At 38.5% G+C, this 17,722-nt stretch overlaps 1 protein-coding gene across 2 annotated transcripts in view; it reads left to right on the top strand.

The window, feature by feature from the left end:
- The window catches only part of rbks (ribokinase), a 59,739-nt gene that overhangs the window by 10,130 nt on the left and 31,887 nt on the right, over positions 1 to 17,722 (top strand). For both annotated transcript variants that reach the window (XM_085391977.1, XM_085391978.1), the window contains exons 3-6: positions 10,910 to 11,042; positions 12,048 to 12,111; positions 12,426 to 12,488; positions 15,931 to 16,095. In XM_085391977.1, the coding sequence (XP_085248103.1) occupies positions 10,910 to 11,042; positions 12,048 to 12,111; positions 12,426 to 12,488; positions 15,931 to 16,095 (425 nt within the window). The remainder of the gene's footprint in view (positions 1 to 10,909; positions 11,043 to 12,047; positions 12,112 to 12,425; positions 12,489 to 15,930; positions 16,096 to 17,722) is intronic.

The raw sequence follows: 17,722 nt of genomic DNA, 5'->3' as shown, positions 1-17,722 counted from the left end.
TATCTTTTGCTTATCTGGCTTCACTTACTCGAACCAATCAGGTTAAGCGATCATAAAAAGCTAAATTTTACCACCTCAATAAGTGAACATAGGGTCCACCTCAGGTCTGCCTCTGGTTTTACAACAGAAAGGAAACTAAAATGCTGAAAAATATGACGAGATTAAACATATTGTACTGAAAGCAACAAAGCTGCTGCAGACAAAGCAGCAGAGTGTGCCGCGTGAGAGAGTGTGAGAAAGGAGAAAAGTATGGAAATAAAAATGCTCTATGAACGTGTGAGCACTTGACGACAAAAGAAAAGTTGGAAAAAATGTCAACTGTGTAAGTTAATGCTAAAGTGAATCTATATTTCCTACTGATGCTCTTTTTGAAGGACAAAAACTTGATTTAATCTCTTAATATGCACTCACTGAAGTCCGGGTGATCTTCCAGGAGTAGTGACTCTATTTTGCAGTGTTCTGAATTATTCAGTAGGCAGTGATTACATGCTTGTCAGTCTTTTACCTCGAACACAATCTGCCCTTGAGTAGGTTAGGTCTGCAGTGTAAGTTACCATGGCGATGTGAACCACCTGCATAGCAGAGAAAACTCCATGTTCCATGGAGAGGACCAAATCCTGCTGTGTCGTATACACCTGCAAACACAAATGACAGATTGGTTGAAATGTGTGTAGTAAATAGATTAATAATGTTTATGATGACTTAGTTTCATACAACTTGGATCATAGAGAAGCAGACAGAAATTATGGATGCATGTATTAGCCTGAATTATGCATTACAAACTTGATGGTCAACCAAATTATGAGTTTCCACAAATCAAAATCGCTATTTATCCCTTCCTCTAATTGGCATCATTTTACAAACAAATGAAGGCTTTTAAAGCATTCTGAATCCTAGGTTCACATGTACATACAGTATGCTCATGTTTATTAGGAACATTCATCACTGTAATAATACATATGTGACCAAAAATAAAGAAAATCAGAGTATGTCCACTTAATTTCTGGTCTAAAAGGTGGGACCATCTGATGGTAAATTCAAGTCAAACTGTGCAGATGATCTGGTATAATTCCTGCTTGCTAAAATGTCAGCGTTGCATCATCCTCGTACGTGGTGAAATTTGTTGAGCCAAGTAGGATCCATTCCCACAATCATTAGTCATCAACTGCAGCACAATGGGTTAGTTTGAAACAATTTGTCATCCTCTTTTACCAGAACCTTTGCAAGCAAATGACACAATCTCAAAAGGCATATAAATCAGCTGTGATGGCAAAAGTCTCAGTGGGCTCCAGCCAACTAAATGTCTTCCTCTCAGCGTGAAGAAGTGTGGAGATCGCGCAACAGTTTGTGTCATGCTGCGTCTTTTATATTTTTATGTGAAAAACATATATGACTGACAGGTGAGGGGAGCAATAACTGTCATGACTGTCACCTGCATGCCAACGACTGAAGCTCTGAATAAACAACAAACAAAATATGAGCTGCAGAAAAAGTTTCATAGCAGCTTTGCACAAAGTTGTCGCTTGACTGTCCACACTTATCAGAAACACATGCCTTCTCCTACTGCGAGTTTTTTTGGGAAAGGAAAGGCACTTTTTGGTTGCTCATTAGCAATTCAAGCAGTGACTTTCTGCTTTGAAGGGCAGGAGATGTCAATTAAGGCTCTAATAAGCTAATGGGAAATGGCCTGTTTTTGGTGGCAGGGAGTGTGTGTGTGTGTGCGCGTGTGTGTGTGGTGGGGCTTTTTTGGATGGAGATCAGAATGTGGATAGGGGAATACATTTGCAGCCCTTCAAAGTGATATGCATGACTTTGAAGTTAGAAATCCAGTTGTCTTGAACAGCCAGTGTTTGGGTGGCAGTACAATTAACTGACAGACAGCAGAGGCGCACACGCACACACACGCTCCTTTTCTTTTTGCTTCTGCCATATAAACACCCAAATGTAAGGCAGATTTCTGCAGTGTTTAGTTTCAAATGCATCCATCAGGCTGTGCATGTTGTTAGGCAGTAAAAGGTTGTGTTTGATTGGCTGCAATCTGCAGCGCACAGAGAAGAGGTGCAGAGCGGTTCAGGTTTTGAACCCATTGTCAAAGCCATACAGTGCCCCCTACAGCTCACTGAGGTATTGTTATTATTTTTTATTTTAGCTTCCATTTTTAGGCTATTTAGATCAAATTGCTTTCATAAGGGTGAAGTGGCCAAGGTAGAAACCATACAAATTCAAAACATATTAGAAGCGTAACAAATATAATGTAAGATACAAGATATACAACATGATGGTCTAAAACCTGCCACAAGAGATACTCTTAAATACACAATATGCCCTCTTCAATACATTTATTATGATTCTTTTAAATTTAACAACACAAGTAACCATAATCCAAGGTTCAAATCCAAGCTTAGATTTTTATGAAAAATATTGCATGTGCAAGGTGAGTAATAAAAAAATGCTGTTTTCCCTTATATATCATAACCTGGAATAAAAAGCATGTTAGACTGCTAACTTATCCAGCATTGCTTTATGGATAAAAATGTAACAGTGCTTTTTCCTGTGAGCAGTCACTAATGCCTAACTAAGTAAGAAACTTTGCAGTTGTAAAGGAAAAAAGAGATTCACAGTAGACTGAATCACCACTCTGTAAAAATGATATCACCAAAAACAATTATCGGCAGGAAAGGAGCTTTTTTTGAGGAGTTATTCTAAGGAGACAGAAGCCTGAGTATCCTAACATTTTCATGGATTAAATCCAAAATACACCACATGTCTCGTCCTTTCAAAACAAATTATATGGTTTCTTTATTGTTTTTACAAGGGCTCATGTAAATCATGTATTGTAAATTTTATGCTGAACTTCTTACATTTTTGCCCGGGTAAGTAGCGTCTATTTATATTATAAAAAAAATAAAATAAAACCAAAACAGCACCAAAAACTGAATTAAAATCCAAATTCAGAATACAACTGTAATAAGTTGGGTTATCTTTTTTGTTTTTTAAATGACTCATTCAGTCAGTTAACTGCCAAATTGGTCTGACAAAAGGTTTTGGTGATCATTGTCTAAGATATTCAAATTCAAATTCAAATTTTATTCGTCACGTACACAGTCATACACAGTACGATATGTAGTGAAATGCTTGGACAATGGATATGACAGGATACACTTAATCTCAAAAGTTGGAAAATCCCTGTTCTCTGCAGCCAAAACAGTAAAACAACAACAACGAAAAACCTTAATAAAAATAGGGTAGCACTATAAAATACAATATGAGCAAAAAGTAAAGCAAAAAGGGAAATACTCAAGTTAAAGCTGAAAGAACTGAATACAATAAAATAACTAAAAAACATAGAATGACTTGAAGTAAATGAATAAAAACTGTTTAATAAATGTAGTAGAAACTTAGATGTGTAATTCAATAACTCTGTTGCTTTCGTGATAGTAGGAATTTAAGATAAGATAAGATAAGATAAGATAACCTTTATTAGTCCCACACGTGGGAAATTTGTTTTGTCACAGCAGGAAGTGGACAGTGCAAAAGTTATGAGGCAAAAATTAGAATACAATAAGAATAAATACAGTACACAACTGTACAGAATAGAATAAAATAAAATACTATACTATATACAGTAGAATAAAATAAAATAAATATACAATAAGATAAAAATAGAATACAAATACAAATACTATATACAACTGAGTAAAAATACAACGATGACAGAAAGGATTATTGCACTTAGTATTACTGCATATGTATGGATGTGTGTGCTTGATCAGTTAAAGTCTTTATTATGGAGTCTGACAGCAGTGGGGAGGAAAGACCTGCGAAATCTCTCCGTCCCACACCGTGGGTGCCGCAGTCTCCCACTGAAGGAGCTGCTCAGTGCTGTCACAGTCTGCTGCATGGGGTGGGAGATGTTGTCCATCAGGGATGACAGCTTAGCCGCCGTTCTCCTGTCACTCACCACCTCCACTGGGTCCAGAGGGCATCCTAGAACAGAGCTGGCCCTTCGGATCACCCTGTTCAGTCTCTTCCTGTCCCCAGCAGAGATGCTGCCGCCCCAGCAGACCACACCATAAAAGATAGCAGAAGCCACCACAGAGTCATAGAAGGTCTTCAGGAGTGGGCCCTCCACCCCAAACGACCTGAGTCTCCGCAGCAGGTACAGCCTGCTCTGCCCTGGAGAGAAGAAGATGTCCTAAAAAACTGAATATAGTACAATAACATGGCTTCATAAAATAAAACCAAAAAAAAGCTGACACTCGGACTGAACGAGAACAAACACAACTACAAACCATGCAGATTGGATTTTTGGTTGTTTTATGCCTTTAGCTTTAGATATCATTTTATCATGGTGATCAATTTGGGTATTTTATATACAGTCATATGGAAATGAATGTACGGCATCTTTTATTTCAGTAGCTTATAGAATCACCTTGAACAGCAATATCTTGAAGTTATCTTTTTATGTATGACTTTACTATTGTTCTCACATCATTTTGGGGGACGTTTGGCCAACACCTCTCAATGCTACTTTAGTTAAAAAGATGTCTGGGTATTTTTCCATTCACAGCTCCTTTAGAATCCCATCACAGCACTTTGGTTGGATTGAGGTTTGCACTTTTAATTGGGCCATGGCAACAACTTGATTCTCTTTTTCAGCTGTTCTGTTATAGATTTGCTGCTGTCGATTCAATTTCTGCAAGGTACCCAGGTCCTGTGGCTGCAAAACAACACCAAATTATCACCCCACCACCACTGTGCTTGACAGATAGTATGAGGTGTTTGTGCTGATAAGCTGTGCTATTTGTTTTTGCAAATGTGCCATTGGACTTTATGGCCAAACATCTCCATTTTAGTCTCATATGTCCAAAGGACATTATTCCACAAGTCTTGTGGTTTGTTTAGATGCAACTTTCTACACTTAAGCTGCCTTGCTGTGTTCTTTTACAGAGAGGAGGTTTTCTACTGGCAACCCTTTCAAACAAGCCATAATTGTTCAGTCTTTCTATAAATGTACTGTCATAGTCTCATAAACTTTAACATATAACATGCTAACAGAGGCCTGTAAACTCTAAGATATAGCTCTTTAGATTTTTTGTTACTCTAAGCATCCACTCTGGGGAAGATCAGCAGCTGTCCTGAATGTTTTCCTCCTGTAAATAATCTTTTTCACATAGAGCGATGGATGTTACATTGTTTGGCATAGCCTTGTAACCTTTGCCTTATTTCTTGGTGGGCAGCAGCAACTGAAGATCATTGGTGATATCTTCCTCCTTGAAAACACCAGACCTGCAACACTTAATACATTTCTGTGAAAACAGTAAGAATGTACTTTATTTCTTAGCAGTCTTGGAGTTACTGAGAAATAATATATATTACATTACTGTTTTTTGTAAGTAATACTTAATGACTCCCTGAAGAAAGTCATTTGTCACACTTCTCATTGTTAACAGTTAATAAAATCACAAATCTCTACCTTAATGAAGACATGCATACAATCTTTCTTGGAGTGTTTAAGCATTAACACAAAGCTGTAACACACAGCAAAGTTGAAAGCCCAAAGACGCTTCAAATTGATCGCTCTAGCTTTTAATGGTAGAAACGGATGCTTCTTTACTACAAACCTGAGTGCTTATTGTTGCTTTTGTTACTTGCTGAAGAACAAGCTCCACTGGGCTGGAGGTCAGCAAGCACTCAGCTTTTAACATCACTCATCACTCTGTGCAAAAGGCTCGAGCCAACCTTCATGTCTTTAATTTTGCTTAAAAAATAGGAGAAATTAAAGAGCCGTACTACTTCAGCCAGCTCTGCCTGTTTCCCCTCCTTAAGGATGGGTTCTTGATAGGCATTCTCCACTGAAACCATTTCTTATGAGGCTTCAGTGCCATAGGAATCTCTCAGGTCTGTGTCAGGCCTTGAGAACATTTTTTCAATACTGTTCATCTGCTGTAGATATTTTTTAGTACTGCTACTTATTATGCCCTCCACTTCTCCACTTCCCTGAATTTTTTAAGAACACATTGCACACCAGGCAGAGGTATGCTAAATGTTCAGTTCTTAGTAGCTGTAGATACAACTAAAGGAATGGGAACAACATATATGTTTTTTGTGATATTCTGCTAGTAACAAATTGCTTAAAGACCTTCAGAAACCCTGGAGAGTTCTTGCTTTAAAATAGTGTGGCTTCTTGGAAGCCAAATATAACAAAATGATGGGTAAGGCCTACACAGGAATAAAACGATGTACATTTAATGTTTAAGCTAAGAATATGAGATGAGGAAAAACATATGTATTGCTAAACTTTAGACATTCTAGCAAATCATCATAAAGGTTAATTTTATTATTTGTATTTCCCGTGTTCTGAAATTGTTGGTTTGCCAAGCCTGATATAGACCACCACGTAAAAAAATGGCATCACACATGTGACTCCAACAAATGGTGTGACCACACAAATATAAACACCCACGTATACTCACACACTGCACCTCTTGTTGGTGGAGCATTTCGCCATGTCCATGTAAGGTATGCTGTCCTCACTCAGCCTGTTCTTTGTTAAATCTGCTCACCTTGTTCTGATTTACTGGAACGTCAGCTAAAAGGACCTTTGTGGACAAGGAGAATTATATAAGATGAGCACATAATATTATCCTCTGAGCCATGCGTGAACTTGGAAAAACAACCACTTGTCTGAGTCATAATAAGAGCTGAAGGTCATTACACTTCAGTTAAAATGTTTATTATGTTTAATACAACCACCCAATATCCACTGTTCTGTAGTTTAATAAAGTTTCAATTAATAAAAATGAAAGCATGACCTCCCTCATCCTATTTTGCAAGTTCACTTTGGAAGTTGTGCTTGGAACTGGAAAGACATTTCTAACTTTCCCCAGAAAACCCCCCAGAAAAATCTAAACAAAAACATCATATCAGCTTGTTTTTGTCCATGTCTGCTTCCCCCCTGTTGCTCACCAGCAGCTGAGAAATGACTTTAATGGAGATGGAGGGAGAGGGAAATGAGGGCCAGCCTGAAAGCAAACACTTCACGTCACTGCACACCTGCTTTTGGCCTCTTGGTTCCGTGGGAGAAAATGCACTAAGGTTGCACTTTAGCACATAACCGCCCTGTTTGTTTGGTACACTCACCGCAGACAACAATAGCTAAGTGTCTCTCTGGGCTTGAACAGGCGTGGGTGGGTTTATTTAGGAATTTGGAAATCTGTTTATCTTACCTGTCACTCATCCGGCTTCAGGTGGCTGTCGGCCAAATGTGGAGTAAGACCGTCATCCACAATAGTTAGGCTCATTACTTATTTATTCATTTTTTTAACAGTTTTTGGAAAGCCAAATTGGCACTTTGTCACTAACATCAGTTTCCTGAATGTTTTGATTAAAAATGAAATTTGGGCATTGATAAGGGACCTTTGTAGGAAGGATGCGGATTAATGCTCTTCCACACAGCCTTTAAACCGTTCAACACAACAAGAAATGTTAGCCATTTCACTAGCTACACCACAGTATGACTCAGTATTATTGCAAAAATAACTGCATGTTATAGATGCCTGTTGCCACTGTTAAGTCATCCATCTGTTTAAGCTTTGACTTTAGCTTTGTAACCATCACCATCTCAACACAACAACACAGGGTCAACAGAGAGACATGGATACCTGTTAATTAGTGCTATATAACGGATTAATAAAAACCAAAGATTTCTCCCAACAAAACTGGAAATCTTAGACATCTGTTAGTACAGTTAGAAAGTAATATTATTTGTCAGGCAACTGCATCCAAAATGCACCAACACTACAGTCATGGTATAGCGGACCAGTTCAGTGACTCTAGTTAACAGAGGTGAAGCCTTACAGAGTCCGAAGCGATAAATAAAAGTAGCTCTAATCCTAAAAATGCAAACCTTAATAAAATGTAAATGCATGAGTTATTGAAAGAAACCATCAATCATGGACTTTTTACGAAGGAAGAAATTAACTGTAGAGACCAAAACTACTTTTGTAGCAGGCTTTAAACATGTTAAGTTTTAGTCAACAAAATTCAGAAAAAGTCTGGTATGTTTGTTTATTTACTACAATCTGACATTTTTATTTGCCTCTACCATCTTGTGCCATCCCTTTAAATATTATTGTTGTAACTCTATTGTAAGACTTGCACAAAATGCGCTTTCAATGCAGCTATTTCACTATGGAGTTATTACATTTATTTTAAAGTGTTGTGTTTTGTGTTGTAGTTTTGCCATGCATACCATACATATCAGTTTTTTGGTAACTTAGAATAATTATAGGGGGTTATTTATCAGGGGCAAAGTTTAAGAAATTCCAACTGGTAATACAGCAAAAACAAAACACTGTAAAGGAGGCTGACTCACAGTCATTTAGACGTCTTGGTCTCTGTAAATATTTGCATCACATCTCCATGAAACTGTCTAAATAAAACTATGGGGATTTCTGTATTTTGTATGCTACTCTGGTCTTCCACAAATGCCTCTTTGGACACTTTTTATTTATGCTTTCCCCTTGCTCCAACTGGCTCCAGAGCCTAGTTCTTTTATAGGTTACATCTGTTAGGAAAAGTTTTCTCTCTCACCACTGTCACCAGGTGCTGCTCCTACAGTATCACTGAGTTTCAATTATGTTTTAAAGCACCCTATGATGACTCTTGCATTGCTTTGGTACTAGAATTTAGAGTGGACTTTTATTTTTGCTCACTTCCAGCTCCTTATTTTTATTCCTGTGTTCTAATTAGAGTAGCTTTGAGTGATTCACACTTCGAAATAATCCTTATTGTTCTATTATTGCATCTTGCTACAGCCCCTCAGTTCATCCAGTCTGAAAAAAGCCCTTTTAGATCCTCTCCCTTTGAAGGTCACTCTCCCTTTAAGCCAGATGTCTTCTGATTGGCTGCCCCTGGTATGTGCAACATTTGAACAGGAGGTGGGTGGGGCATCTGTGTGCCTTAGATGACCTTATAAGGGCAATGTTCCCAGTGACAGTGTACAGAGCCAGGAGGAAAAAAAACTGTGTGAAATTAATGGTGCATTCCTGAATTAGTCTGAAATTCCATGTTCCCAGTTGAAATTTTGTGGAACGCCCCCTGAACTCAGGTTTCCCACTCGGAAAGTCAGAGCAGACTCACAATGCATCAATTTAGGAATGATGGCACCCCTGAATGTAAACAGTAGTAGAACTGTACACTTCTGCTTATCCTTATCATCTGTGATACATTATATAAATATGGATATAGGTACATAGATATTGCAAGGTTTTGCAAGCAACAAGTTAGCTTGGCTGTCTGACATCAGGAGACAGCTTGCCTGGGCTTAAGGTGTGTTTTGATTTGGTAATCTATGCAAATAAAACAAAGTCTCTGAATGGCACATTGCGGTTCAGAGGTGGTTTTCTGTCAAACTGTTTCTGGGATTTTCTTTTGCCACTGTGAGCTGTGAAACCTCGCGGTGAGCCTCTGTGCTACCAAAACAAACTGTCTTAATGGCAGATGACATGACTGCCTCCCTTTTCTTTCTAGCTTCTGTATTGTAATGCTGACTTTGTGATTTTTTTCTTTCTGCCTTTTTTGCCTTTAGGCACAAAAAAAAAATCACATTTCAGATTTCTTCTTCTGGGTTTTTGACACTTGATTAAAATGTGTCAGTGTCAGTGCTGTTCTTATTCAAGAGTTGCATGGTGCTGACACAGGTGGGAAACTTTTTAAAAAAGATGTGTGTGTGTGTGTGTGTGTGTGTGTGTGTGTGTGTGTGTGTGTGTGTGTGTGTGTGTGTGTGTGTGTGTGTGTGTGTGTGTGTGTGTGTTTTATGTGTTAAACCTTTGTTCTGTTTCCTTCTTACCACGTTTTAGCCTGACTGACCTTACATCCAGTTATAGCCTGGGGTATGTCAGTTGTTTTCACACAGTTGTGCAAAAACAGCAGCATTTAGAACAACCTCTAGTGTTTGCCACCGGCTTCTCAGTTACTGGAAATCCTGGGATTGAGTGAACTTACTGTAACAGCACACCTGCCACAAACACGCTGACATACACACACAAACGCGCACAAAGGCACGAAAAAGAGCAACAACAGGGAGGAAAACAAGTTTATGACAACATTTTGCCACCCGCAAACCCTTTGGCCTCAGTCCAGCACTGCCCAGAGCCAAACCGCAGAGTCCTGACATACAACATGAAGCTGTCTGCTGTCTATGCACTGTTACTCATTACCCATTCTGGCTCTGTGATTGGAAGAATTAGGGCACAGACAGCTCCTCCTGAGGGCACCCACCTGTGGCATATCAACCTCGAGGGCAGGGGCTGGACTTGACCAAATCTCATGACTCAGGCGTTACGTGCACAGCCAGTGTCAAGTTGAGACATCTGTGGGATTCAATGGTTGCATCATTTGCAAATTTGGAGACACTTGTATTGGCACATCTGGCTGAATGTCTAGGTACAAAAGTACATTTTAAATCTATAAAGCAAGTTTCTTTTTGAAAAAAGACAGGGAAAAAACACTGAAGGAAACAAGTTTCCATTCATTCCAGCAATGTTTGCATTAAGTTGACCTCTCAGTGAAAGACCTTCAAAAGATATAATCCTCAGCAGACTCCACAAAAAAACTTTGTTTGTGTGGTTTTGCACGCTTTGCAGTGATAAATAAATAGCTTAACTAGGGAAGGATTTGAGCCCTGAAGGGTTTTCTTCACATTTTGACACTCGCAGTGCCAAACAAAACATTTTTTTTTAACTTTGATGGAAGGTTTTCCAACTGTTATGTGCAGTATGAAGAGATGAAAAAAACCAACCAAAGCATTCCTTCAAGTAGAGGAATCCTTCATTTTTTATTTTCCCAATCCCATGAGGGGTTTCTCTTTGTAAATACTATAGTTACACACTGTGTTTTCTCTCAGCAAGGCACCAAGGCTACCCAAAGCAGGGGAAACCATCCATGGTCACAAGTTCTTCATCGGTTTTGGAGGAAAGGGGGCCAACCAGTGCATACAGGCTGCCAGACTTGGAGTCAAAACTGCTATGGTCTGCAAGGTATGGCACCCCAGTCAAAGTTTGGAGTTTTTGTTGGATTTTAGCATTAATATGTGTTCTCTCTTTTTAAAAAGAAACACTTTTTCTTGTCCACCCTTTGGCTCGTCCACATCTTACTCAGTGCAGATAATCAGCCATCAGCTACCAAAGCCCACCAACTATTTAACAACTCTTCAAAACCTTTTAGCTTCGTTCACACTTCAGTCATTTCACTCCATCGACTCTCCATCCTTCATTTTCTCTTGATCAATACCGTACCACATGCATACGCCCACCTACACTTGCGCGCCTTCAAACAAGCTTATTCCCATATCGTGCAACCCTGAGTCTCCAATCAGTAAGCTCAGCATGGCCTTTCAACCTGAGCACTAAAGCACCAAAGCCCCACCTCTGTCAGAACAAAGAGGCCCGATCGATAACAACCCAGTGCGGGAGGAGCTCTCCGGGCATGGGGAGAACCCAAAAATAGACACCCGGGCTTGTCAAAAACAGCCAAGATGGAAGGCCGCTCTTCAAAGAGAATGGGGCCAAGCAGCCAATACCATCCCAACCCATCATCACAGGCAGTTAGAAGTGCCCGCATTTTGGCACGTTTTTTGGAAAGCGTGGGTTCGAAGTAAGCGCCTCGGGGCAAGGTGGGGACCCCTTCCACAACCCAAAGTAGCTACAGATGTGGACATCCCAGAGCGGATCAGGGGAAGAGGGGCAGGAGGGAAAGAAAACGAAAGCGAGGTGGGCATGAAGAGGCGTGAAGGCGGGGTTATCGTGTCTTCAAGGCTTGGCGCAGCTGGTCGTGTGTTTGCGCGTGTGTGCGTTTGTTGACTTTTGTGTGTTCGTTTTTGCACATCTTCGGCGGCGGCACCATGCCAGTATGCTGGCAGGGCACACGAAAATCCAGCCCAACAGAGATTTGAGTATACCACTTTTCAAAAGTTGCCGCTAACCAAGTCTGACCCAGCTTGACACTCTCTTTGTTGTAATCGTTTTGCCTTCAATCTTTTCTAGGTTGGAAAAGACTTCTTTGGAGACAATTACATCCAGAATTTCAAGGACAACGGCGTCCACACAGGTAAGAAAGAGGGTTTTTCCACGTTGCGTGCCAAATTGGTTTCCATTTTCATGGTGCATTGCAATAAGTTCACATTCAGAGCCAACCTTTTTCAGTCTGCATTTTGCCAATTCTTTTCAAGGTTTTTTGGATACACTGGCAAGTTCTCCCTATTGTTAAATCATTTGGCTTTGTTAATACTGAAGCTACTGAAGTTCTGCTCTGAGTTCTGACAGTTGGTAGGGTTTCTATTTTAACATTTTACTTGCCAGAGGTATGTATGGTGAATATTCCATTTTGCAGGAACAAACAAATACTTTCATTCTCTGTTGCAGAATTTGTGAAGCAGAGCTCTGATGCAGTCACAGGAGCTGCCTCCATCACTGTTGACGATGCAGGTAAATTCTACCGCTAACCTACAGCCTCGCTCACATGGCCTCCTCTATGTACAGCCTAGAGTGCATGGGGGCCTGTGAGTGCACTGTTTTTTTTAATACACACACAGGACAGCTCAGCCCACTGAGTCACTACTGCTATAACACCTGTTTATAGTCATAAAAACACTTGGACGAACACCAGCGTCAAGCCCTCCCGAGTATCCACCAGGAACGCAAAGATGTATCAGCTGATATCAAATGATAAAGGATGCCTTTTACCAATGTTCATGGCCAGTATGTATATTTTGTGAGTTCAAATATTTTGCAATGAAGAGATGAAAAACTTTATATAGGGAAGATTTCTTTGTTTCCCTGGCACAAAAAGGGGATTAACCTGAACTAAAAAAAAGTTATTTTAAACTGTGGTGTCAGTTTTAGACTTGAATTTCACTACATATGCATCTGTGATGTCCACACAATAAGATGTATGGACAGTTGTGTGTTTAACTGTGAGCCTTTCCACATGGGGAGCAATTTCTGTTGAAAACGGTGAGGATATTAAAAACATCTATGAGAGGCGAGGTAGTAGGTGAGGCTGAAAGTGGCACTTTAGTGTTTAAAATGTCTATTAAATCAATATCATGCGTTTAGCTATTTAAGGATGTGATGAGTAATAAAAATATATTTTTTAAAAAACAACCGAATATCAGAGATTCAAAAAAATTTGAATTTGAGATCACGTTTGTAACAGGTAACAAAACAAAACAAAAAAACCCCCCTCAAATTACAGTGTACTTAGAAATGATGCGAAATTAAATAACAATATCAAGGAAATGCCTTTAGTTTTAATGTAAATGGAGTGTTGTCTACATAAAATAAAAATAAAATATTTTATATGAAAATATAAAATAGTAATTTAATAATATATCATTTTTAATAATAATAATAATAATAATAATAATAATAATAATAATAATAGAGATTATGTTTTTCGGCTGATGCCGTGATGTCTGCCTTAGGCATCTCTGCTTAGACCGCTGTCCCCATTACACAGACAAGTGGTAGAAAATAGGTGGATGGATGAATATCATCATGATATCTTTGATCACTTAATTCAGTCATTTAAAAAAAAAAAGCTTCAACATAATTTTTAGAGATTATAGCATACTTTAATATTATCACATGAAATTCTTTAGTTTGTGTTTCATCCTGTGAGATTTAAGTCATCATTGGTGATCTCCCAAACCCTACCCTCACGCTGTCCGAATGTGCATTTTTTTTATTTTTTTTATTTTGAAAAAATATGTAGAAATTTGAGTTTTTAATATTAAAAATATTAAAAAATTATTATTAATCAAAAGAAAATAAAAACATACATATAATACAAAACTATAATACAATTAATTATTTATTAAAGATTATAATTTAAAACAATTTTACCTCTTGACCATCACATCAGATGTGCTTTTGCACCAAAGTTTTTGCTTGTTACATGTTTTTTACTCGTAGATATTTTTTTTTTCAAGGAAATAACAGGTTCAGAATCCCTAAGGAAATTATGTTAACTTCATACTGTTGTTTGTTTCCATTTACACACAGCCTAAAAGACTCACGCTTAGGGACTTAATTATTTATTTTTCCAATTCCTTTGTTGTAGTTAACGCTAGTCCTCTCATTTATTCATGTTCAGTCTTTCTCTACCACCCCGGCTTTTTTACAGTCTCGCTGTTTTAAAATTGAATATGGATTAACCAAATGACTCGCATGGACTGTCTAAAATGCCTCAGTGGGGTTCCTAAAGTTCATAGACTTGGCCAAATGAAAAAATGGCCATTTCCGGTGCAAAGACAAACAATTTCCCTTTAACTTATTTTAGTTCCTAGAAATCCCATACATGGCACATCTCTATTGCTGCCGTCTTGTTCAGGGAACTGAGTATGGGTTTTGCGTCATTCTTATATTAAATGACAAACTCTGTTCTGCTTTTGGATATTCCAATGAAGGGAACACTACAAGAAAGGGAACAGGGAATAAAATTTCACAAGTAAGAAGTTGTTTTACAGTATTTTACAGTTACATGTTACACTAGCTAATACTTTCTTTGACTATCCTTACACTTTTACTGACAAGACATTGAGCTATATTACATAGACAGAATTATAATATTAATTTGTGAAAATTTTATTATAGAACTGATACTACTGAGATTCATGTTACTTTATTTGTTTCGGTAGATAGATTTGGTTTGCAGAGTTGAGTCATCTGTCCTTACATGCACAATTTTGAAAACACAGACAGAAATAAAATACAACACTCTGCCAAAAAATGAAATCATACAAGATGTACAAGCTAAGATTTGTTCCTCTGAATGATGTCTGCTGAAACAAAGTTATTTTTACACTGTGTTGTTCTACATTAAGCCTTTCCAGAAGGAAGAAACTGAAACTCACTCTAAAAAGAGTGTGAGCTGTCAAGTAAAATCAAACCAGCTAACTGCTGTAACTGTCTGGTATGTGGTGTCCAGCTGTCGCTCACCAATCAGCATAATTTGACTGAGTGAATTTCAGATTCAATTAAAAAAAGTGTGATAAAATCATGGACATAACCACTGTGAATTCTCCCACTGGTTTTAAACCTCAACATTAGTCTTTTACCCTTTGCCATGTTGGTTTTTGAGCCACGAATGACTATCTGTGGATGAGACAGTGGCCTCCTAAATTATTGGTTAGCATGTTTCATCCATAAACTGTGCAGGTGTAACAAACACATACATACCAACTATTTTGAACATAATAAAATTCACTAATTTCACACACTTTTATAGACAGCCTCAAGTGGCCATTAAAGCAACTGAAGTTTTTGTTAACTTAGTGTTAACTATCAGCTTTGGAAACTGCTGCTTGAAAGAAAAAATAGGGTCTTCATATGGAAGTCTACTCAAATATGTCAGAAACCTATTTCTCCTGTTTGCTAATGGTCTCACACTTTGCTTCAAAGTTCAGTTTGAACTGTTAAAATAAGTATTTAGATAAAACTTGCATTTTAAATGTAACTGGATCTTATTTCAGGTGGTTGAAAAGTAATGAAAAAAATCTGTGAATTATTATCATTTTTAACTATGTAGAGAACAGTGCCTCCAAAGGAATACATGCATTAGGAAGCTCAGATACACCTGAGCAATGTGGTAGATGTTTTGATGCTTATTTCCAACTGATAGCAGCAACCGGGGCAGTATCTATATTTATATATTTGTCTTGAAATACACTCCAAAGCATCCTAGTCTCAGGGAGAAGTTCCTGCGGTGGAAAATCATTGCTGCTTAGAAAACAGAAATATTTCCTGTCTTTGTAGGCCAAAGTTTAAAAACTGAAATTTACATTTCATTCTTCTCATGTCATGGCATATTGATGATTTTGAAAATTCCAGTGGAGTCTCACATGTCTCTATGTTCGTTCACGGACAGGTGAGAATGCCATTGTAATTGTGGCCGGTGCCAACATGCTGCTGGGTGCAGAGGAGCTACAGGAAGCTCTCCCAGCCATCAGCCACACAAAAGTCCTGGTATGCCAGCTGGAGATCAGTCCACAGACGTCCCTGCAGGCGATGTGCATGGCTCGCGACAACAAAGGTGAGCCAGTATATCCTCCTCACATGTTTCTGAAGTCAGAAAGTAAATCATTTACCGAGCACCTTTTGCATGCTGAGATTTCAAAGATTTGGAAATCCTCAGTACACGTTTACTCAGTATGATGTATCCATACAGAACAAAGAGTAAACCTATAGTAACACAATAGTCATAAAACCTCTCCCCAAAACAAAAAACAGAGGGTGTGGTTATTGTGGACTCATGTTGTTAGAATAGATCCTGGTAGTCCAAAGAAATATCAAAATGTCTGTGGAATCTTCTCAAACTACTTGTGCAATCCAATCCACTTCACAGAGGCCATCTGTGTGCTCGCTATGTTCCAAACCTTCATAATTTTGCCAAAAATATGACTATATAACCGCTTCTGTCCTAATCCTCATTCATGACCATGTTGAGCCTCTGGTCATACTTGGCTAAGCTGAGGTTTCACACAAGCCTCCTTTCATGCATTCACTGGAAAAAAAAAGATTGGAGAAAAAAAAAGGGAGAAAATTTAGTCAGGTAGTAATAATTAGTTGCTCTCATTGTTTATTATTAGAATCTGTTCCAGCTGCTGTGATTTTAAACAGACCGCAACCCAGAGGAAAAATTTCCTGGTTACAAAAGGAAGCTAAGATATTACAGAAATGGGCCCCACACGCATTTGAGTCTCAGAAGTAGCAAGCAGAGGCAGCGATGACATATATCTTCACTTTCTGTTGTTGTGTATAAAAATTAGTTGTAACTGAGAGCTTTCTAGTTACAGCCCTGCAGAGCTTTCAACAGTGTTAACCACTGAGCCACCGTGTCTTTCAGCAGGAAAATGCCAAAACATTATCCAGCAGCAGGGCTCCGTAGCAAGAGTCCAGTTGCATCCAGGCTTTTCAACAACTGAAAGGATTTAGAGCATTATGACCACAAAGACATGACAATTATTGAGCTTGACTTTAAAATTACATCGACTGGTTTCCCAAAGAGTGCCCCAAAAATGTAATAGCTGTTAAAGACTAAAAACTGCTGAATATGAAAATTGTCTGAATTTTTCAATTTTATGACTGCTGGGATAGGTTCTTAACCCCCCACCCGTGATGCAGAGAAGGTGGAGATATATGAATGCAGGAATGGATGGATGGAAATATAAGATTTAACTTGCTTGTTCCACAGCGATAGATGTCACTGACTCTACTTAGCATTCATGCTGATTTTATGACTGGTAGTCATTTGTGATAACGCTATATTCTATGACAAAAACATGGAAAAACAAAAATGGACCTCATATCATGACTCACCGGAAGATGTGTCTGTTATTTCTTCCCATTCCTCTCCCTTTCTGTCTGTGCTTTGGCTTGTTGTGGATAGTTAGACACTATCTGAAATCCCCTTCTCCTACACAATTATGATATCAGAACTGGGGAGGAAAGTATTGCGAGCAAAACCATTTGAATCTTTTCCACTAGTATTCAGCTCTGTCTATGATGACTTTTTGTCTCATTCTCAAGGGCTTTCTTTCAAAACAGAAACTTTTTTGCCTTCACATGTGGTTGAGAGGTAATAGTTTCAAAGGTTTCCCTTTCTTTAAGGGAACTCTAAAGCAACTGATTTATGAAGCTCAAGTAATTACCTCACAGCA

This window comes from Rhamphochromis longiceps, linkage group LG19, assembly GCF_057381845.1.
Source record: "Rhamphochromis longiceps isolate RC_006_pf linkage group LG19, R_longiceps_female_GT1.1, whole genome shotgun sequence".
Taxonomy (NCBI): Eukaryota; Metazoa; Chordata; class Actinopteri; order Cichliformes; family Cichlidae; genus Rhamphochromis; species Rhamphochromis longiceps.
Note: the sequence above shows the minus strand (reverse complement) of the source record. Positions and strands in the feature narration are given on the sequence as shown.